The sequence below is a fragment of the Perca fluviatilis genome, chromosome 1 (assembly GCF_010015445.1).
Source record: "Perca fluviatilis chromosome 1, GENO_Pfluv_1.0, whole genome shotgun sequence".
Taxonomy (NCBI): Eukaryota; Metazoa; Chordata; class Actinopteri; order Perciformes; family Percidae; genus Perca; species Perca fluviatilis.
The window spans coordinates 27,600,184-27,624,520 of record NC_053112.1 but is presented as its reverse complement, the minus strand read 5'-3'; the positions used below and the strand labels follow the sequence as shown (position 1 = coordinate 27,624,520).

The window sequence follows — 24,337 nt, the reverse complement described above, 5'->3', positions numbered from 1 at the left end:
TTGGTCATTGTTGTCTCAACAAAAAGCCATTTCTTAACGTTTTGGGATCCCTCTGTAGATTACTTGGGATTATACACATTATTTAGGCCTAAAGTTATTAGCCTAATACAGGATGGATTCCCCCCATACTCCCTGTAAATTTGACCTTTGATTAATAGCAAATAGGCCTTATGGTAGAATACAATTTCCACATATAATTAAATGGTGTAAAATCGCAATATGGGGGGGGGGGGGATTTACTGCGAATATGGCCTATAGCCTGTATGTTATTCAATTTACGTTGGGGGCTGCCTGCCCATTAGCACAAGCAAATAGGAGTTTCATTGATCCGCGTCGTTTCTCCTTTCCCGGTTCTCACTCTCGTCCCACGGCAGGGCGATGAGGCTGACTGAAAATCGTCTCCTCTGCTGATGGTAGACGCTACTGATGGTAGAAGCACTGTCTTCGCTGCCTACAACCAGAGACCTAACATGAATTTGGCTTTGCTTGCCGCGCTAACAGCCGCGCTTTTGGCTGCGGATAGCGGCTTCTGTTATTCCAGCAGCGTCCCATCATTCATCCTGCCGTTTACTGACTGCGTCCAGAGCCGTGGGAAAGACGGTTTTTAACGGGGGGGCGGGGGATGTACCGACTAAAACTGTAAACAAGGTAAACACGCAGACCTATAATAGACACTGCATTATAGGATTTCGTTGGGATTCATTATCTTAAATGTGTAATATGTAAAAAAAAAAAAAAAACACTATGAACATAGAAGTCGAAATCCCCAAATGAACTGAATGATCATTTAAAACCAATGCTTTGGCTGCCCCGGATACATGTAGCCTTATTAAGTCCCTTTTATTTGGGCTGATGAAGAGCAGAGAACTGTTCAGAGGTTTTTAAGATCGTGTGAAACTGTGTTAATAATTTAATAGCTCCATTGTGTTCAACTCAGGAAGCCCATGCTGAAGTAGACAGGACACACCTTCACTGTCCCAGGTGTGAGAACAGTATGCAGATGGCAAGTCTAAGCACATTTGTGCTGTAATGAGTGCGCAGGTATTTGCTTATATCCTATGTTGTACGCCATATAAGTACGCCATATAGGCCTACTCAGAGAGAGTAAAGTGATTAGGCTCAATAAAATCTCTCTTGTCACATCAAAATAGTTTGACATGGGGAACACCATATTATCACCTATAACACCTATCAAGTACACAGGCATGGACTACTAAGTGTTGCTAAAATTAAAAGTAAGGGCAAAGTGGGCCTTATATCTCTGGATTGATGAAAGGTAGAAGTAAGAGAGAGTGGTGAAATAGTGTGCAATTTCCATCTGGCACAAGCAGCATATGTGGTATTTTCAGTCTTGTAGTATGTAGGCACAGCATGGGTAAATTATCTTCTTGTAATTGATATGTGGAATTTACATACATTGGTCCTGTTATTAAAGATGTTTGGACAATTACACACCTTTTGAAGGGGTGGCCACATTCGGTTCTTTCTATTTTTCTGACCTTTTGCGAGAAAAAGACAGCCACACAGTAAATGTTTAATTTAACTTAAGAAATGCTGATGGCAGTAAGAGGCAGACGTTCACCTGTGCATGTGTGTGAGTGTGTGTGTGTGTGTGTGTGTGTGTGTGTGTGTGTGTGTGTGTGTGTGTGTGTGTGTGTGTGTGTGTGTGTGTGTGTGTGTGTGTGTGTGTGTGTGTGTGCGTGAACATGCACTCTTACAATCTTTGTTGCCATAATAACCCAAATATACCAAGTGATACACACAACGCAATCAGGTTACTCAATAAACAACATGCACCCACACACACTGTAACCATCTGTGAAACACTCAATTCCAAATCCTAATTAGCTTGTGGCTAAAGGAATTTAATCAGTGATAGAATCAACTGTATGGCATTGAGGTATGAGACCATACAGGGTGAATACATATTTTATTCTTGGGGGAAAGAAACGAAAAAAATGCTGTGTGGATAGCTAAATATGTCATAATTTGCTGTGACAATAAAAAATACAACCAGTACATAGTCAAACATCCGCTTTATTGTCCTATAGTGTATGTACTATTTTTAACAGCACTATATTTTTATTGTTTTCTTTTTACAGTCTAGTTGTAATGTGAAGACACGACACACACATTATGTCAATGGATGTCAGGAACTGAAGTGCAATGAGACCTTCTACATGCAGCCGTTTTGACGCTGACCGATTCATTGGATCATTTATAAGACAGTTGTACGCCTCTATAGATGCTTTTCTGTCATCTTTACAAAATCAAATACAGCCCCTCTTCTCTTGTTTTTCAACTTGGATTGAGCTGTTTCTCTTTTTTCACTTTGCATCCACTTCTGCCCCTTTTATTTCTTCCTGTATTTCATCCTGCTCCCTTTACTCTCTTTCTGTTTTTCTTAACACCCTACTTATATATTTTGATATGGTGTGACACATCTTTTTTGTGTCATCTTTTATCCCCCATTTTGTATGTGCTGGATTACTACACATCTACTGTTCTCCAACCCTCTTTCCATCCCAGGCTCTGTGCGTCTGCAAGGAGGTCGCTCCAAGCTAGATGGCAGGGTGGAAGTCTATCTGGGAGGAGTGTGGGGGTCTGTGTGTAGCGATGACTGGGGGGACGAAGACGCTGCAGTGGTTTGCAGACAGCTGGGCAAGGGGTGAGAGAGAGCACACATGCACGCACATGCACTCAGGCATGCACTATTTGCCGCTCTCCGTCTGCCTCCCCCTCTTACATACGTATTCAGACACAGGTGCAAGTACAATAACCATCTGCAATGTGAAGCTACATTGGTCCGACATATGGTAAGAGTAAGAGTGATATGGACATTTAGTGGGAATGTTAGAGAATTTCACAAGACATCAGACATTCACATGCACTCTCTTCACAGTCTTTGTACTTGTCTTGTGTGACCCTTGCATTCCAACCCCCCCATTCCCCAGAGGTATTTAAATACCTTCAGTGCTCAGCTATTTACCTTGTTACCACCTCTCTCTTTCTCTTTTGACTGTGTCTTCTGGTCTTGCATTTTAAGATGCTTTCATGCCAGAAGAGCCACAGATCTGCTGGGTCTCGAGGGAGCCTGTAGACAGATCATACATATCGACAGTGTTCATAAGCTGGGGTGTAGATAGTTGAGAAAGTGTATTATTTCCCTGGAGAACAGAGGCATTCTGTGCACTTACTACACATGTTAACACTAACACCAGCGCTGGCACGCATGCTGACATGAACACATGCCTGTGTCTGCATATTCACACAGGAGTCAGTCAATGAAAGTCCACAGCGGAAAGGAAAGAGGGCAAATGTCAGCCATATGTCAGCCGGTATTGTTGGTGATGACTTTCACGTGGCCAGTTATTGAAGCTGTTGGGTGTAAAACTGCTGACCGCATTGACCCTGGAATGGCAGATCATGAACATACAAATAGCTCAATGTTACTGCTACCAGCCGGCTGCTGTACTTTTTCCTCTGAGATTGGCCGCCTGGCTGCAGAATTCATCTCAGATGATTTGAAAAAAGAAGTGCCAAGCAACTCTAATTTCATTTTTCTTGAAATATGTTCAAATGTCTTGATCAACACATTTCATCAGTTTGCTGTTTGATGTCAGTTGTATGTTACAAAAGTATTTCAAATTAGTAAAAATAACTTGTTTGCTTATTGATCCCATTCCAGGATCTCAGGTCGTGCACGTGCAGTTCCCCTGTTTCGTCCAAGCATGGCCAAGCTCCATTGGAGGGCGGTCCATTGCCAGGGAGAGGAGCCAGACCTGCTCCTGTGTCCTAAGACTGCTTGGAATGGAGGGGAATGTTCTCTGGCTGCAGCCATCACATGCACACAGCAGCAAGGTAGGCCCTCTTCATGGGGAATTATAGGTCTGTGATGGATAGATAGAGGTTTGAATGAATATTTAATATGATGATAAATATTCTACAACCCCTACTCAGTTTTAGAACTGTCCTGGACATACAAAAAAAATCTCCTATTATCTTATCCTCTAAATGTAGCACTTGCAGTAGATCAGCATACTTGATGAAGTTGTTGTACTTGTATGATTCTTGCACTTTTTGGGGTTGTACCAAAATTGTAGAATGCACTAATTGTAAGTTGCTTTGGATAAAAGCATCAGCTAAATAAATGTGCATAGATTCTTTAAGTAGACTGTGAAAATGTGTGCATTCATGCTTGTGTTCGTTTCAGCAGTAGTGACGCTCCCTATACGGCTGGTGGGGGGTCGATCGGGGTCAGAGGGCACAGTGGAGGTCTTCCATGCAGGGCAGTGGGGTTCCATATGTGACGACCAATGGGACGACAGTGATGCAGAGGTGGTGTGTCGACAACTGGGGCTGAGGTGATAGGGCACACACACGCGCACACACACATACACACATACACACACACACACACACACACACACGCACACACACATATTAATGTTCATATTCACATTTATTCCAACTAGTAATTAGCATAAAGGAAATACATTGTGAGTATGAGAGTAAGAGGAAAAAGTTTGAGAGAAATATAGACTAGGAAGCTTAGATGAGTAACTGTGGGTGTCCCGTCTGTCTCTCTTTATCTCCAAAAGTATGAGAAATATTCTTTCCATTCGGACACACAGAGAGAGAAGCAAGCAGTAAAGAACATCTGGGGGTCAGATAATGAATCAGGCTCATTGTTCCTGCATGAATTCTAGTACCACAGAGATATGCATATTTAGCAACACTACACTCTCTGCAAATGTTCGTGTGTGCATTTTTTGTGTATGCCACTGTGGTGTTGGTGTTGCAATGTTTATGTATGCACGGATATGCGTGGCAATTTCTCAAAAATCTATTTGAAATACAGTAGGTTTATTTGATTCAATTTCCAGATTAAACAAATACTGCATCCTATACCACGTATTTTGTAAGTCAAACAGAGCCCGTCTGTACATCTGTTTTTAATTGTATCAGTATTACTGCAAACCAAACCTTCTATTCTTCTGTACCATGTCTTTTCTTTGCAGCGGTGTGGCGAAGGCATGGGGCCAGGCACATTTTGGCAAAGGTTCAGACCGTGTCTGGCTGGATGAGGTGCGTTGCACAGGCAATGAGCTCACTCTGGAGCAGTGTCCAAAAAGTGCCTGGGGGGAACACAACTGTCTGCACTCTGAGGATGCAGGAGTGTCCTGCATCCCTCTGACAGGTAGAACAACAATAATATTATATAATATTCATAAAAACATGCAAGTTTAATGCAAACATAGTTTACATACAAAGCCCTTCCTGGAATTCCCACCTTATCGTGGCGGAAGGGTTTGCATGGCAAACATTTTGACTTGTCAAACACAGGTGTGACTGATAGCATTAATACGGGTTGCACATGACTGTGGTATTGTGTGTGCTGGGTAACTGGAAGGCCTAAATTGAATAGAGCAATCATTAATGTTATTAGTTACACCTGTGCTTCTATTGCTATGACAAGTCAAAATGTTCTCTTTAAAAAAAAGTTTGGAAATTGGTTATAGGAGAGAAAAAAACAAATCAAATTCCCTTAATGAAAAGGGTGCAATGTGAAAACATCTCTTTCCCACCTGAGCTCACTCCTGGAGCCAGCGTGGTACCGTATTTTAGGAGAGTTAATGGTGGCCAGGCCCAGAAATATGGAGGTTGACTATTGCTCAGCCTGATCAAACAATGTGGGAAAGGTTATGTGTGGTTTTACCAGGAACAGGAAGAGAGGAATAAGAGTCTGGCAGGTAGCCAGGTGACCAAAGTGTGAAGTTTTAAGGACTAAATTCTGGCTACAGACATTGGCTCTGAACAGCATCTCCCAGTGCTGTTTTATCATTTCTGTTTTATAAATAAAAATATCTATTTGTAATTGATTTATGTATTTATTCAGAAAGCCGTTTTAATGTGGATGCAAGGTTATGAAAATGTATCCTCCTTAGCGAGGACATTGCCTAACTCTCTGTCTTTCGCTTCCTCTCCAGATGGCTCTGTTAGGTTGGTAGGGGGCACCAGCAGCTATGAGGGACGTTTAGAAGTATTTTACCGTGGTCAGTGGGGGACAGTGTGTGACGACGGCTGGACAGACTCTAACACACAAGTCGTGTGCCGACAACTTGGTTACAGGTAATGTGGAGTATTTACTCCAGACAGGCACATACACATGTACTCTCGGTACTTGTTAAGAAGTGAATAAAAAACGTGTGTTTGTGTGTATGTACGTGTCTACCTTGTAGATTAGGTGAGACTCTCCTTTCTGAAGGACTAGACATCACCTCAGTCCCACGCTTCGGGGTGGGGTCAGGTCCCATTCTTTTGGATGATGTGAGCTGCACAGGGAAAGAGCCTAGCCTATTGCTGTGCAACAGGAAGGAGTGGCTCCGACATGACTGCACACACCATGAAGATGTGAACATTGCGTGCAGCACTGATCGCAATGGAGACAGTCTTCCAACGAGTAAGACAGAATCTTATCTTGCTGTAAGACTTCAAAAGGATGCACATAGCATAGAAACCGTTAATGGCCGAGAGAGGCTCAATGTAACCTTTAAAATATTGGTTATGTATGTGGTTAGATACTGATATTATTTCTATTATGTGCATATGTAGATTGTCACTGTTTTTGGACTTTGAAAAACAAAGAGCAGTGCTACTTGAAGCTTGATTGAAGTTTGTTATAACAACACACATGGAAACGTAATGTCTGTGTGGGTTGTGCTCGAGGTTAGATGTGGAAAGTTTGCAAGTTAGCAGGCGCACAAGTGGGCAATCTCTAAACATTTCTGGCCAGTGTTTTAGGAAAATTGGTTGTGACGCAGGTATTTGCCTTCATAAATGGTAATGGTCTTTCTCAAAAATCCCATTGCGGTTTTAGAGTTGATCAAGACGGAAAGTCCGCTCGCAACACCCTTAATGATCGTTTGTAATATTCTCTTTTGCTTATTTTAGTCAATGTTAAGGCTTTTCATTTTGTTGATCATTTGATTTCTTTGACATCTTAAACAATGAGTGGGTGGTTCCACTTTTATCTTACTTTTGTGTTGCCATTGTTGAATACAAATCACCCATCCCCTTTGAATTATGGGGAGTTCAGTCCTCAACCTGTTGTATTTTCCATTCATATGCCTCATAATTGAAAGACAAAAGTGTCTGTTAGAAGCAGACTTTTTACTAGATCTATTTCTCTTATGATTGCAGCCAAACTTATTCATTCCAATACATCAGAACTCATTATCATAGGTCCAGAGTTAGAATATTCTCCCATCTTGGTTTACTGTTTTCTAATATCATATATTAATACATATAATTTATTATTATATATAATATAATATAATTATAATACTGTGCATATTATATCTACATTGGTTACCTGTGCGTTTTAGGGTTGACTTGAATATGTATTCTAATCACTTTTATAGCTCATACGGGGTAAGCTCCTGACTGCTGACCTTTTACCCCCCTATTAGCTGAGTTCTGCCTGAGATCCTCTGGTTGTTCCCTTTTAGTGACTCCTAGGTGCAGACTAAAATCTATCAGTGTTTGCCATCTGGGCCCCTCAACTCTGGAATGATAGCTGTATGAGATCAGGCTAGCAAGTTTAAAAAAATCTTGTTTAAAATAACAATAACAATACATTATTCTAGAAGGACTTTTACTGAAATGACTCCTGTACTTTATTTGCTGATTGTTCTTATATATTTTTATTCCCTTTTTGATCTATAAACAACTATACATTTTTGTTTTTTGTAAAGCGCTTTGTAATAATAAGACTGGATCAAATTAATAAAAAATATGATATATTAAGATTATTATCCATAATAATGTTAGCTTAAAACAAGGACTGTAGAAGCTTTGTATTAAGAACACACATACACTACCAATCAAAAGTTTGGGGTCACTTAGAAATTTTCATTCCACTCCATTATAGACAGAAAACCAGCTGAGATCATTTGCATTGTTTTTTTTAATCAGGGCAGTAGTTTTCAGATTACATTATGTGCTTACATAATTGCAAAAGGGTTCTCGACTGTTGTAGAAAGAAGTGGCTGATCTTTAATGTAATATCTACATTGCACATTATCAGCAACCATTCATCCAATGTTCCAAAGGCACATTCTGTTTACTAATCTGATATCATTTTAAAAGGCTAACTGAGAAAACATAGGAGAACCCTTTTGCAATTATGTAAGCACATAATGTAATCTGAAAACTGCTGCCCTGGTTAAAAAAACAATGCAACTGATCTCAGCTGGTATTCTCTCTGTAATGGAAATTTCTAAGTGACCCCAAATTTTTGACCGGTAGTGTACGTATAGACTTTAAAGAACAGGAAACCTAAGGATGAAAGCCTCTATGTAATTTCCTGTCACTTCATAATACCTGTTAATGGAATTGCAAGCTGATGTCTTTAAGATCTCTGCCAAATTCAATCTGCATTCAATTTGATCTCATCCGACTGAGAAGAGAAAAGCCAACACTCTCCAAGAGACAGATAGAGGATGATGTAAGTCATGCTAACTCTAATAGGCACAGCTGTTAGTTGGCTTGTCCAGGCTTAATAACTGGGCCGCCTGTAAAGTCGTCATGATTGAATGGACTTACTGCAAACCTTTCCCTAAAGTAAGTCTCCCTCATGCCACTATTCCTAACTGTTCCTAACTGCAAAATCATAACTATCAGGCACCAGACACACATACTGTAACACTGCACTTCTTACCTCTTTATAAGAAGAGACCGAAGGGTTCAGTAGTGTTACTACTTGCTAAAAGAGGGAGGAAGGGTTGGATGGTAGCACCATCAATCAAGCCTTTTTCTATAGCCTCTGGACACCAATAAAGATGTGTAAGCATAGTGCTGGATGACAACCAGCAGTGGCTCAGATTTCACCTAATACAACCGTTTCATTCTCTGCCATCTGTCATGATGTTGAATGTAACAGATAAGTCTGGTGAATGTCACAGAAAGGATGCGTCATGTTTTTTTTAATGTCCTCTCAGTGATGATAAGTTGGGTTTAGGTAGCTTAAGTTATTTTGGCAAGAGCCTGAGGGACACTCTCACCTCACAAATGCCCACTAAAGAATTGTGTCATTACTACATAGCATGTGTGTGTGTGTGTGTGTGTGTGTGTGTGTGTGTGTGTGTGTGTGTGTGTGTGTGTGTGTGTGTGTGTGTGTGTGTGTGTGTGTGCTTGTTTGTGTGCATTTGTTTGAGTGTTTATGTGTGCAAACAAATCCCTCTTTCCCACTCAACATGCCACAGGCAGATTGGTTTAAGTTGTTATGTTGTTTTTGGAAAAGGAAAAAAGCAGATAAGCCAGGCTGTGCTTTGAACTCTTAGTGTCTCTCTCTCTCTCTCTCTCTCTCTCTCTCTCCCCCTCTCCCCTCTCCCTCTCCCTCTTTCACTCTGTTTTGAGAGAGCATCACGTTAGTGTTGTATCAGAGCAGCAGTGTGTGTGTGTGTGTGTGTGTGTTTCAAAAATAAGCATTTCCTAAATACCCAACACCAAAAAAGAAGTACACATTCCCACAATTAACTCTCCCTATCTAAATCTCCCCATCCCACAATTCTTATGTTCCACACACACAATGTTCAACTTAATACAGTCACAGAGATTCCAGGCTAAACTCGCTAACAAAGTTGTTCTAGTATTTGCTATTTACAGAATGATTGTGTTACCATATACAATGTTTCAGCTGCAAAAGGCAACATCCAACTTTATATTTCATAGCATAAAAACCTGACACTTGGCAAGAGTGTAAACTTATCCTAAAACTGTCTACACATGGAAAAGACATTGGCATTCACTTAAATGAGATTAGGGTGTGTGTGTGTGTGTGTGTGTGTGTGTGTGTGTGTGTGTGTGTGTGTGTGTGTGTGTGTGTGTGTGTGTGTGTGTGTGTGTGTGTGTGTGTGCGCGCGCGCGCGCGCGCATGTCTGGGCATCGGTGTGCAGACAAATGATGATGGATGGTTTAAACTAAAGCCCAGACTGATGTGATTAACAGTATAGGTGAATACCATTTGAGGGAGAAAGAACAAGAGAGGGAGCGTGTGAAAAACAGAGAGAGGCAATGAAAATAAATGATCTTTTCATCGCGACAGGAGTCTAACTTCCCCTTCTGGACACACAAGTGGTTGTGTGCAGGAAAACAGACAAGTGTTCAAGCTTTTTTCCTTTGTAGGGAACGTGAGCGCACATGCCCTATTTAGGAGACATGCTAGCTCGGAGGATGAGGATGTTAGGGAATGTGTGTGTAGTGCCTTTGAGTATTTCTAGACTTAGACAACTTCAGAGAACAAAAATAAATCTGTGCCAGTAGGGTGAGTCTGTGTAGTTTTTTTTTAAATTGCGTGTATGTGTATGTGTGTTCTTCAGGTGTACCAATAAGGCTTGTGGGAGGAGAGAGCCCTAGGGAAGGCCGGGTGGAGCTCTATCTGGCTGGACAATGGGGGACCGTGTGTGATGACGGATGGACTGATCGTGATGCTGAGGTGGTGTGCCGACAGCTGGGATACAGGTATGTATGTATGTGCATGTGTGTTGGAGTAGCCTCATTGATAGCCATGTGTTTTTACAAAGCTGTTGTAAGTGGCTAATTCCACACAGCACTTACAGGTTCATTTGGGAGGAGGAAAGATTGCCTGTGAAGGTTGGAGAGATGGGTGCATTTTACAACTGCAACTAATGATTATTTTCATCATTGATGAACTATTGAAAAATCTCTCGATTAATTTAGTGGTTAACAAAATGCAAAGATATTCGGTTTACTAGAATAAAAGGCTAAGACAACCTGCAAATATTCACTTTTGAGAAAGTGGTACATTCTGGGCGCTTTTGCTTCAAAACTGACATGATGAAAAGTTAATTAACTTAGTTCATTTCTGCCGATCATTTCCTATTCAGTCATGGTCAGGATGTTGGAATAGAGGTAACATGTTGGAGAAAGGCTCAGTTTTGAGCTGTGGCATTGCAGTGTGATCACTATATAAACTTACATAAGTGAATCCAGACTGCCTACTCAGTTTGCAAAATCAATCGCTATTTCCAAGACTTGGCATCTGCGTGCTCCCACTTTCTCTGTCTGTCTTCCATCTCTCCATCTCTCAACCCTTCTCTGTTTTCAGTTTGCACTTCATCACGCACGTCTCGAGTTTCAAGCTAACCGACAATGGAAAAACTACACTATGCTTTTAATCATTTAAGATTACTATATTTCATTAATCAATCTTTACAAATTGTGCACTAAAGTTTTCCGAGAACTTCTTATGAGCCTCTGCTGTGCTGCCAGCTGCTTTTATTAGGGGTTTTAGCTGTGCCCTTTTGCAGAGCCAAGATAAACATCCAATTAAAGAGCAGGCCAATTATGCATATGACACATTCACAGTGACAGATCTCTTGAGGCAAAGCAAACTACCTCATCTCATCCTCTCTGTGTCCCATTATCCCTTCCCTCTGAGACACTGTCCAGTTTTCCAAAACAATGGCAATGGGATGGCAAGGGAAAACTGTACCGTAACAAACTGTCTTCATTTTCTCTCTCATCACTGCTCAGCCTGAGACACTTATCCCTTAGCCACCCAATTTTTTGTGACACATCTGGGTGTAGATGAAAGCCACATCTGGAGTGCATAAGTGAGAGAGAGAGAGAGGAAGCATGTTGTAGGAGTGTAAAAGCCATGTTAGGATCATCATTCTGTCTCATACAGGGTGTGGTGAAAGGTCATTACATACACAGCAGGTCCCCAAGGGTTAGGCCGGTTACACACTGCCTGCGTGGTGTGAGCGTGGCGCTTCTTTTGCGTTTCAGCTGCGTGGCGGCTGCATGGATTTTTCTGTCTTTACACACCATAAACGTGTCTGACGTGGTGCTGCTGCTGCTAGCCTTGTCTAGACACATGTATGTTTCCCATCGGTAAAATGAAATACCATGTTAAACATAAATATATACTGATTTGATTACAGCAAAGACAACGTCGGCAGTATTGACGGCAAAATAGACTACAGAATATTTCATTCTGCATTGACAGGTGCAATATTAGAAAATATTTTTTTTTTTAATTACACAAAACCTAGAGATGTCATTTATTAATATGTATTCGTGTCTAAACGACATATAAACATCTTTTCCTATTCTATTTTGCCTGGAAACGCTTCCTACACGCTTGCGTGTCGCGTGAAAAATAGGCGTTGGTTCTATTTCTGGCAGGCACGCGTTTTCGGCGTGGCTCGAGCCGCACCTGAGACGCGCGTGTCACGCAGGCAGTGTGTAAGCTCTAACCTGTTAACATGGGAGCCGAAATATAAACGGACACGCCACGCAGCTGACACGCTCAATGACGCATCCAGTGTGTAACCGGCCTTAGAGGTTGCTCAGGGAGTGATAAAACAAAATACGCATATTCATACACACACAGACACAGACACACACACATACACTTTCACACAACTTTTAAAAAAAAAAACTTAAATAAGAATCTACATGAAACTGGACAACAAACAAAAAAGGTTTGCCAGCATAATACTTGAAAACATATTTTGGCAACAACTTCATTTGTGGTCGAGTTGAGGGAGTTCTAGGGGGTCCCAAGCAAAAAGGGGAATAATTATTATGGTTATCCACATTTTAAGGATAATTCATGGTACATGGGCAGTATATGAAATGTGATGTCTGACAAAACAATTGGCGTTCCATTTTAAGTTGAGCATGTAGTATCCAAAGCAGATTGTGTTGCATTTCTGACTGACGTTGTGTTACTGTGTTTCCAAAGAAACACACCAACACACCAGGCTTGATGTCAGGCTTAGTGACTTGGAGGTTCACCCTTTGCATGCTCAGGGAGCTATTGGAGACACAGGCACAATGCTACATGTCTCACTAAGAGACATGAGATTCCCTTTAGATGAGTGGGGATAGAAGACCTGCCACCCATCAAACCCCAGGGACGCAACATGAGATCCTCTCAGTCAGTTATCTATCAATCTTAATTAAAATCACAGTTACAGCCTATACAGGCACACAATACACAGCCACAACCTACAGGCCTCTGTGTTATCTGTTTGCTTATTAAAGTCAGAGGTGAGAAAGTAATACAAATACTGTTATGAGATTGTAAAAGTGGTTTGACCTGGTTTGCGTCACAGCCAAAGAATGTCAAGCAATAACATCTAACATGTCATCACGGTCTGCATGCTTATACACACACATACAGACAAAAAGATGTGGCAACCAAGCATTCAACTCTTGAATGACAGACTATTACAAAAAAAACAGACATTTCTACATTTGAAATTCTGACAGGAGCTCATCTAGAAATGGTTCAAAATGCTGCAGCTTGTCTTCTCACAAAAACAAAGTGTAGGGAACACATTACTTAAGTGTTGGCCTCTTTTCATTGCCCGCCAGTGGAGTTTAGACTTTAAAATACGATTTTAGTTGTTATCTATCAAGCTTTAGGTGAAGCTCGAGTACATATTTGAAATGTTGTTCCAAGAGCTCAGCTTAAAATGAAGGAGACCAAGCATTTGGAATATTTTACCTCTTACTTTAACAGTAGATCATCTAATTCAACCAACTGACTCTTTTTAAAAAGCTTCTCAAGATTTACTTATAGTCCCTCTTTTCTAAACTGATTATGATTTCATGTTGATGTTATTTCTGTTTTGTAAATTCAATTTTGTGGCTCTTGAATTTTTTTGTTGTCCTGCCTTTTTGATGTATATTTATTTTGGTGAGAATTACTTTGTTTTATCTCCAGCCTCAATATAAACTACCTTTTTGGCAGTTTTTGAGTTTAATACAATTTATAAGGCAATCCCAATGAAGTGTCTGTGTTCTGTGTCCATTCCACTACAGTGGGGTTGCAAAGGCCCGTGTGATGGCGTACTTCGGGGAAGGGACAGGGCCCATCCACGTGGACAATGTTAAGTGCGGCGGCGAGGAGCGTTTGTTAGCAGACTGCATCAAACAGACACTTGGCACTCACAACTGTCGCCATAGTGAGGACGCTGGGGTCATCTGTGACTATGGTGAATCACAACCCAGCTACAAAGAGGTCAAAGGTCGGTCAGGTCTGATTTTTATTTAAAATAGTATGGAGCGCTTGTGATTTATTTGGAGCATCTGAGTGTGCATTGAGCATGTGTGAGACTATAGTGTGTTTAGCAAACGTTTCCATTATGTCATATACACTGAAAAAGTAATGAGAAACAAATGACTAAAGAAAAGTCAGGAGGTACGATTCTGAGAGGAAAGCAGGCAGGGCTTCAGTGTGTGTGTGTGTGTATCCAGATGGTAAAAGGGAAAGAGCAATGTTATTGCTTCACCCTGTCTGTCACACATCAGGGCAGACTCACACAATGCTATTCGTTACCTGCACACATGCTATTACTTCCATTTCGCAAGGCCACATTCTTCTGCAAGTCAAACCAGTGCAGGAGGGTCCTTTGTCTCTTCAGTATGATGAATTACATCTTCTGTTTGTAGATTTTAACATCATGTACACACAGACTACGAAAAATGATCTCTCATTTATTTAATTTAATTTATTTCAGGTTTATTATTTTTTTCAGTCAGTCTAAATATTTAATATGAGCGACATCTGAGCCAAAATGTAAGGTTTAACAATCATCACCCTCCCACACACCCTCACATATACACTCCCAATGGTTCCTCTTTTGTCTCTGTCAGATCCTGTCAACTCAATTTGTGGTTTGCGGCTCATACACACCCGCCAGCGGCGAATCATAGGAGGAGAAAACTCTCTGAGGTAAGCTGGAAGGGACAGGAGGGAATATTGACAGCACAAAGAGCTCCTGCCAGAAACATATGGAATAAAGAATATTGGACACATTTTCAAGACAATAAGTCTTAGATGGAAAACAGCTGATCTGAATCTACAGGCAAAGAAATGTCAACTGTGAGTAATTCCTCTTAACACAAACTATAAGTGGACGCAAATGAGTAAGAATGTCGGCATTAATTGTGAGTTTGTCACTTACAACGATTTACATTGAAGAGACACAGGCATGCATTGGCCAACACGAAAAAAACTCACTGGAATTAAACAAGAAAATCCTGTGGTTATGACTTTGTCTGACTTGCTCTGTGTGTGTTTGTGTTGTGTGTGAGAAAAATATAGAGATAGACAGAAAGAGGTTTGGATAAGCTGAGAGAAAAGCAACATTTATGCGTATTTGAATGCAACCGAGTGAGTGCGGCCACATTTATGGTTAGATGTGAAACCAAAGAACGTTTTTCATACTGAGTATGTATTTGTGTGTTTGTGTGTGTGCATGTTTAGACGACATCCTGCATGTTTACGCTTTACATAGCTGCATGTAAACTCATTCTGCTAAGTAAGCTAATGTTTAGTGTCCTCCAAAAAAAATCACATAAATCATATTTGGATAGAATATACATGTTACTATGATGACTACCTGTACTTTTATAATTGCTTGTGTTTTGTGTGTGTGTGTGTGTGTGTGTGTGTGTGTGTGTGTGTCTGTAGGGGTGGCTGGCCATGGCAGGCTGCAGTTCGTTTGCGAGGATCTCGAGGAGACGGGAGGTTGGTGTGTGGAGCGACTCTCATTGACACCTGCTGGGTCCTCACCTCAGCACACTGCTTCAAGAGGTCAAACACACACACACACACACACACACACACACACACACACACACACACACACACACACACAACAACATCTACTCACACACATACAGTATGTATGTGTCACCGTTTGAAAGGCTATGTTAAAATTTTGAAAGCCAATTAATGATTAATGATGTGACCATGTAGTATGGAGGCCAGGAAATTATCAGTTTTGAGGTTATCTTTATTCATGAAAATGTGGTTGTGCTTATGCATACATTTCCCTCCAGCTTGAGCTACGCCTGAACTGCACTACTTAACTACTTTAGTATATTCAAGTCTTACAGAGGCATAAGAACCTCAGTGATGTGAGCAGTGATCAGTGGTGGTTTGGCTGTAGTGCAGGTGGCAGGGAGACAGCCAGAGTTACTTCATCTCAACTTCATCTGGTCTGGGGGCCTCCACCTGGCACCACCATCTTGAAATCAGTCACCTAATGCATACAGTAGAGAAGGCAGCAGAAAGAAAAATGAAAAGGAAAGAAAATTAATTGAACAGAGAGAGAGACTTAACAAATTTGTGAAGAGCTTAGAAAAGCCTAGAGTCTGCATTTGATATCTGTACAGCACATGTAAGGTTGTCAGACTGTATTTTAAGGATAATATATTTTGGTTGCATTACCAAGTATTCATCATTTGGGTTTGGGAAAATCAGAACTCTTTACAGGCCCCAGCAACTCTGCCACTATAAATCCAGATTTTTCCACATTAAAGAGAGGAAATTGTCATTCACTAAATCTTTTCCAGTACCATTTATCCAGCCATTTCCAGGCCCTTTCTACTGCCAGAGTTGTACTCCTAATGCAAGAACCTCTACTCTGCGATTTGACTCGTATGTCATGTCCTATTTCTTTAAATGACACACAGGAAACATATAATTAGGAACACTTAGGAAGTAGCAATCAGGACTTCTAGGACTGATTAATGCAAACAGTGCCCATAGTTGACCACCAGTGTAATTGCAGATTGAAATAATGTATGTTAGTCTGACTCTTTACTAACAATGGTAAATCATTTATTGCACAGTAGGCACTATAGTAGCCATATTAGTTAGCCTCAAACATGCTCTTGTGGTTGAATGGCTTAGCTTGCTTGTGCAAGAGTAAATAAATTATAGGCTTCACCAAAAGAAATGAATATGTTTATGTGCTTAATGACCTAGGTGCTCTCTCACCTACTGCCTCAGGCTTTGCTTTTTATTTATATTGAATGGGTTTTAATAATACATCATAGCTTGTGGAATTCATCTGCCAGGTTCAGATGGAAGACATTCCTACAGTAGTAACATTTTGCTGACTGCAGCCACATTGGCACACAATTTGTACAGCAACATGTACAGCACAACGCTTTTCTAGTGTAACAGTTTATTATTTCTGATAGATGTTGCTCAAGAGATACCATAAGTGCACACCTAAACACAGTGACATAAATTATGAAAGGTATTTTGAACTGTACGTAGGACATTTATTTTCATAGACATTGTAAGCAGACAAGAAAGTTCAGCCACTACAAAGTACTTCTCTTGCCTGCTTGGTCACATATCTGTCTTCAGTGCTCCAAGCTGTTAGCTTTAGCTATGACAGCTTTGAAAAGTAATTTGCTGCATGCAAGCCAGAGCATGCATACCAAGATAGGGACTTCCGACTTAACTGTGTCCCCTTTCTTATATGGTAACCAAAATAGGGTGATACAGCACCCGCGGCACACACAGCAACAAACAAACAAAAATAACCATGCAGTCACACAATACACAGAAGATGCGTCAACAAGTTGGCGTACTCACTTCTTCTTCTTGTTCTAATTTGCACACAAGCACAGATGATTTTATAATAACATGTTAAGGTGCCACTACCAAATGTAACTAACACGATCATGTTTCCCTATCCCTTACACTACCGATTAGTAGGTTCATAAAAATTGACCTCAGCTCAGTAGTCACATGCTGTCAACATGTTAAGCCTATTTATACCTTGCAGCTGTACAGCTGGGGGCTTGCCAACAGTAACACAACTCCAGCAAATTTGTAACCGTTTTTAGCAACTACAACAACGTGTGAAAGGTAACTTAGGTGTCACATTCAAACTCCATTCTAATCCTGAGATGTTGCCTTCACGGTGGGTATGCACTGTACATATTTAACTGGTCAGCAGTGTCTTTGCTCTGCCAGGAACGTCTTGGCATTCCCAGGTCAGGAGATCTTTCCGGAAACACACCAGTTGTAACTGGACACACAGACTTGGCTCGATTGAAAGGTCTCCTTCCTTAACTCCTCTGCCCTTCCTTCTCTTCCCTCCCTCCTTCCCTCTCCTTTTGGTCCCATCTTTGTCCCTGACTTACCTCTCCTCCTCTCCCACTCCATTTCAAAAAGGCCAAACATCTCTAACAAGTAAATGGAAAGCGTGGAAAACACTTCATTATGTCAACCTATGAGTCAGTATAAAGCATAAACACACAATGACAATGGCAGATTTATTGTTATCAGTCTTGTCTATACTCAGTCTGTGTCCAAGTTTTCATTTGTTTAGCTCCAAGAAGTAGTGCAGGACATGTGCAGCCCATTCTTAGTCATGATTTATAGTGAATTGATAAAAGCACTGTTGTGTGAGGAAGGAGGTAAGACAGAGAAAAGGAGGGAGTATGTGTCTGATTAGTTAATTGGACAAAGCTTTTAGGACTGTCTGATTAAGCATATGCAATATTTATAAGCCTCAGGGGGAACACCAACACTATAGGTAATACTCAGTAGAAAAGCTTTGGAACATATGGGGGAAAAAATCTCTTCTACTATTCATAGGCAACAAGTGCAGATTTTATGACTGTGTGCTCAGTGTAACAGTACACAGTACTTGTTTCAGCTCTAGATTAACTGTTGCTGAGGTAACCCTTGCAAGAGCTCGTTATTTTATTGCTCATGGTTTATGTATCAGCAGTGGGATACTGCACCCGCACGCACACGTACGCATGCACGCGCGCGCACACACACAAACACACGCACACACACTCTCTCTTTCTCTAATGACCTGTCTTAATCCATCCCTCTATTCCTCTCTGCAGGTACGGAAACAGCACCAAGCAATATAAAGTTAGAGTGGGCGACTACCACTCCCTCGTCCCTGAGGAATACGAAGAGGAGTATGGTGTCGATCAGATTGTCCTCCATCCAGGCTACCACTCCCATAACAACGATTACGACCTGGCCTTGGTTCGTTTGTCACCGGGGGCCGTGGGCCAGATACCGGGAGAGTGTGTGTCATTCAGCCGTCATGTTCTTCCCGCCTGTCTGCCCATAAGGAAAGAGAGAGTGCTCAAACAAGCCAGCAACTGTCATATTACCGGCTGGGGTGACACGGGTGAGGGTGTGTGTGTGTGTTTGTGTGTAGAGGGGAGGTGGGTACGGTGGCCCTGAGGTGCAAAACATGAAATCATTTAATTATTGTATTTAAGATGTAAGCAACACTGTATAGGTGTAGCACCTCCACAACTTTAAATTCTTTTAAATCGCACTGGAAATCAACGTAATGTAAAAACAGAACGGTAATGAGGGACCATAAAAAAATCACACTGGGACTAGTTATTTGGGGTAAAAGTCTATTGTACATTTGGAGAGACAGTGAAACAATCACATACTGTAACCACTGTATTCTTACCATATGTTAGTCATTTTGAAGGTCAACTGCAAATGCATATGTAGTAGAAGAGAATCCTCCACCAGTAATTGCACTTGTTTGACCTACGCTCTGTATCTGTCCACTTGACTGTGTACACCGACACACATCTGTTAGTGATCTTTAAGTTACATGCTGATGTCATTAGTCATAGCAACTTAGTCACAAAGGGCTACAGACAGTGTCAGTACACGCTTATACAAAAACATGTACACCCTGTTGAGGGGTTTTGTGTGTCTGTTTTCTTAATGTCGGTTGGTGTGTGTGTGTGTGTGTGTGTGTGTGTGTGTGTGTGTGTGTGTGTGTGTGTGTGTGTGTGTGTGTGTGTGTGTGTGTGTGTGTGTGTGTGTGTGTGTGTGTGTTGAGAGACTGTTTTTATTAGTTTACCCAAGTGTAATGACAACACATGCTATTTAGAGTGTGTGATGCTGGCAATGGCGAAATGTCTGCTTTGTACAGCTGTTTGTATTTGGCAATCTGCCCTTTAATATCACACACACACCACCCTAAGCTACCATGGAGAGTTGATAACACTGTGGGGGAGGGGGGGTTACGGGAGAGGATATTGGTGGATAGATTGAACCTCTGCAGACATTTTGGCCACAGGGTGAAGTTCCTTGTTGGTTATTGAACAAAGCGACTGCCAACAGCATGTGTATCAGAGGAAGCACATTTCTGTGTACAACCTCTAACAGGCCAACAGTAAAGTGACACGGCCAGGGATTTGGTCATAAACCAAAGTGTTAAGATATGTTTTGATCGGATGATGGCGCTAGTCGAAAGGTCAGGGGATCAAAGCTTTAACAACTCATCCTTTAGGGACCATAAATGTCTCTACCAAATGTCATGGCAAACCATCCAATAGTTGTCCAGACATTTCACTCCGAACCAAAAATGTCAACCTGCTGGTAATGCTAGAGGACCAAAGGGATGGGCCTACCAACCGACATTGCCATCACTAGAATTATCATGGTTAAAACACAAATATGATGCAGACGCACACAATCCACCTACCTTCCACCTCTCATTCTAAACTCTAACACGTTGCCTCTTTCTCAGGCCGCTCATACTCCAAGACCCTACAGCAGGCCCCCCTCTCTTTACTTCCCCGGCGTCATTGCCAGCAGCATTTCCACAGTGCCTTCACAAGCCGCATGCTCTGCGCCGGCAGCATCCAATCAGAAAGACGTGTGGACAGTTGCCGTGGTGACAGTGGAGGTCCGTTGGTGTGTGAGCGTCCGGGAGGGGGTTGGGTGGTTTACGGGGTCACGTCCTGGGGTCATGCCTGTCGGACACAACAGTCCCCCGGCGTCTACACCAAAGTCTCTGCCTTCAGCTCCTGGATACACAAGGTGATTGGCCGTGATGACAGGAAAGAGAAAAAGCGATGAAAGGTGAATGACAAATTTGAAGAATTGACCTCTCGATCAGAAAGAATGACATTCAAAGACTTACTCGATTGGTCAGGTGACAACTCATACAACAATGTGTTACTGATGTGATGATGTTATGACCTGATTATCCAGTGATGTAAGTTGTAACCTGACTATCAAATGGAGATCACAAGTCAACGCTGGACTTCTTTTTTTTTTTTGGCGAGAGGAAGGCTTTTCTGTCTTTTCTCTCATCTAAGTCATAAGCACTTATTTTAATGATTTAATATTCTCTTAAGCTGCAAGATTTTGGATGGTGGTAAATCTCACACTCAAAAAAATGTAACCGTAACTTAAATATCTTTGTTGTTTCTTGTGACATTGCATACTACACTTAAAAACATTATTTTTTTTACCAAAATAATGTTTTCTGTGCTTGCTTTTGTTGTAAAGTTGTGATTTATGGTATGCACTGTGATTAAAATGGTTGAAAAGGGACCACAGTAAAAAAGAAAAAAGAAAGAAGAAAAACAGGATACATGCATGCACTCATGCGTACATAGTAAGTAATGGCATGATATGAAGTTGCAGTATTGCACTAAGAATCCCCCTTTAGGTACTTATTGTATGATATTCAGTGCTTTTGTGTTAAGCATTCTGGTCACATTGACATTTGCCAAATTGAAATATGCATTTCAACCTGATTTCATTATTGTTTATGTAATGTGTCTCCATTGGGCTCATTGTTTTGCTGTGTAAAGAGCAGATTTCAGGTCTTAGTAATTACTCAGGCATTTATCATTTACAAGCAGTCAGTATTTGTCCTTAACTCAGTGCTGCTTGGCATTTGTAGAGAAAGGAAGGGACTAAAGTGTTTCTGAATCAAAGCACATAACAGCATTTCTAAGTGTTGACTTGTCGTATCGACACTGTTAATTCATGTTCTTTTGTTCTAGTAGGATAGTTAAGTGTTGTCGAGGTTTTTCTCAACACTGAATGGAGACAATCTGGTACACTTGAAAAAATAACTACACTGCCTTCTTATTTGGTGTTTACTGACTATGTGTTATTTTTTAATGTACTGTAACATTTCTTTATAAATAGGTTTTTGTAAAAAAAAAAAAAAGTGAGTTTGTTGTGTGTTTAATTAAGAAACTTAAAAGTTTTAAGTCATACTGTAATGGCCATAGTCTGTTTATGTAAAAACATTTTATTTGTCACTGAATATATATTTTAGGTGGTTGTTGCACTTTATGTTACACTTTCTGTTATTCCCACACATCTGAATGGTGACAGCAGCTGGAACAACAGAGCTCTTTCAGGTTTGTTTCTGACTGCAAACTGTCAAAGTGAGCGCCACTATGTCAGACAATGTGTATGCACACACGCCCACGCACACACAGTGTCACTGGTTTGTCACACAGTGTCGACAGGAATGGCAGCCATTTTCTGAGTTGTTCTTATTTACAAGGCAAACATGGCATGTTGACTTAACACCCATTTAAGAACTGGGACCAACTGCCACAGTGGGAAGCTGCATGTAATCTTGGCAACATAAATGCAAATTATTCTCATCTTTCCAACATTTCTTTTTCTTCATGTGCTTAAAAGTTAGTTGCAGTGATTTAACTTTTGACCAGTTATTGTTATAGCTTTGCTCCTTGTATCAAAGCACTTCATTTGTTCCGCATTATCTGTATGTTTGATCATGTTAAGCCAAAACCTTCATCGACACGGTTTATTATAGTACAGTACAGTATGTTTTACTGTAATATCAAACAGAATATTACCACCTTGTGGTTAACCCATTACATTAAACTGCTTCCATGAATCTGTATGGATGGCATTTGCACATCCTGCTGCGTAAGTGAAATTTCTATCTCTAAATAACGGTCTTTTCCTTTATACAATTTATGTTTACTTATAGACCTAACTGAGACATAGAGTACTGTGATTTAATGTATTATTTGTTTTCAAAAGCATTTAAAAAATCTGAATGTACACAAAACCAACCATAAGCCAAGACAATGCTTCAAATTATGTTGAAAGGCATCATAGAAATAACGAAGTGGTCTGGCTTTGTTGACTAATTGGATTTCTAAGCTTTTACTTGATTTTAAAATATTTTATGAGACATGATGCTAAAAATGAAATGCAAATGTCATCATGCCTTACTGCCTTTATACTGTTCCTTTTTATCCTCATAGACACAATTGAACTATTTGTCAACCAGACACACACTGGCAGTTATGCAAATGTGTGCCCGTTTTGCGCACACATGAACACAGAGGCAGATAGTTCATTTAACTAATAAGCTCGGAAGGCACAACATGCTGCAGGGGGTTTGTGGGTGTAAACGTGCAGCTCCATTTTTCACACCTGCTGAATTGACTGCCTGAACTCACCGAACTGCTCTGAGCGAGAGCAAAGCTGTCCTTATTGTCTGAAAGCACCCTCCTGTGGTCACTATCACACTTTACAAAATATTGGAGCTCATTTTATATGGGAATTAGGACACTATAAAACATGTAAAATATTAAACATAACAAAAATGATTTATAATTAAAAAAAAATTATATATTTTATTCCCAATGCCCTTTTTGGGAAGGACATTGGAAATTAGCAGTAGGTATAAATGCTGTGATACATTGCATTGGATACTTGTTGTATAGTGTATTTGTCCCTATCAAATAAACATAAAATGAATAAAATGAAATTAAGTGTTCTTTTTTCTTTGGGCTGAGATAAATAACACATTTAATCTATAAATATATAAAACAAAATAATGGATAGTCTCAGATAAACAATTAACACACAAATATAGGCTAAATGTTAATTAAATAAACGTAAATGTTAACTGAATCTAGGATTTTGGACATGGCAGTGTGTTTCAACTGAATATTAAAACCTTTTTGCTTCTTCTGATTTTTCTAAAACACATTCGCATTCTTCTTGTGTTATTTTTGATGTTAGATGTTGATTATCTGTATACACTTTATAAACCTCTATGCTTCCGTTATGTTCAAATTAATTAACAGATTCAAAATATTGTGCATACACATTCAAATAGAATGATGAATAGAAGAAACAGAAAACATTGCCCTTTTTGTCTTTTTTGTTTTTGCTATTACCACTGAACCTCTGTATATGCTCTCTGCACTAATGAGCATATATTAGATGTCACTAGAGGTAATGCAGAACAGAAGGTCTCATTATACACGGATAATTTATTTCTACTCATATCTGTTTCCATCCTTTAAACTCTGGCAACACTTGGGAAAGATCTGAGGATGATGATTAAACCTGAATAAGAGCGATCTCATGCACATCGGATTGGCTGCTAGAAACACCCTCCCCAACCAGCTGCTCTTGAAGATGGCTGAAAATATGTTTATAGATTTGGGATTTGTGTTGCTTTTAGACTGATTATATTTAGATCTGCAAAACTTGAGTAATGTACTTTCTTCATATTCCTTCATCTTTTCAAAACTTGAATCTCTGAAACTATAATTTTAAGACATTGTTTGGGACAACATATCTACAGAAAATTATAATACAACATGTATATACAATACAAATGTTCTGGGGGCATATTACTGGGCTGCAACTTTTCAGCGGCTGTGAATAAATATGCCTTTTCGTATC

The 24,337-nt window shown here is 40.4% G+C and overlaps 1 protein-coding gene across 1 annotated transcript; it reads left to right on the top strand.

The window, feature by feature from the left end:
• Nucleotides 1-641: 641 nt before the first annotated feature.
• Nucleotides 642-23,408, top strand: prss12 (serine protease 12; the record flags this gene model as incomplete). Its single annotated transcript, XM_039798953.1, has 13 exons — nt 642-648; nt 2,530-2,668; nt 3,689-3,861; nt 4,214-4,364; nt 5,022-5,200; nt 5,991-6,132; nt 6,243-6,463; nt 10,383-10,524; nt 13,861-14,066; nt 14,695-14,773; nt 15,515-15,637; nt 18,709-19,004; nt 20,379-23,408. Coding segments are annotated over 13 exons (2,190 nt in total), but the record flags the coding sequence as incomplete, so codon positions are not given.
• Nucleotides 23,409-24,337: the final 929 nt, after the last annotated feature.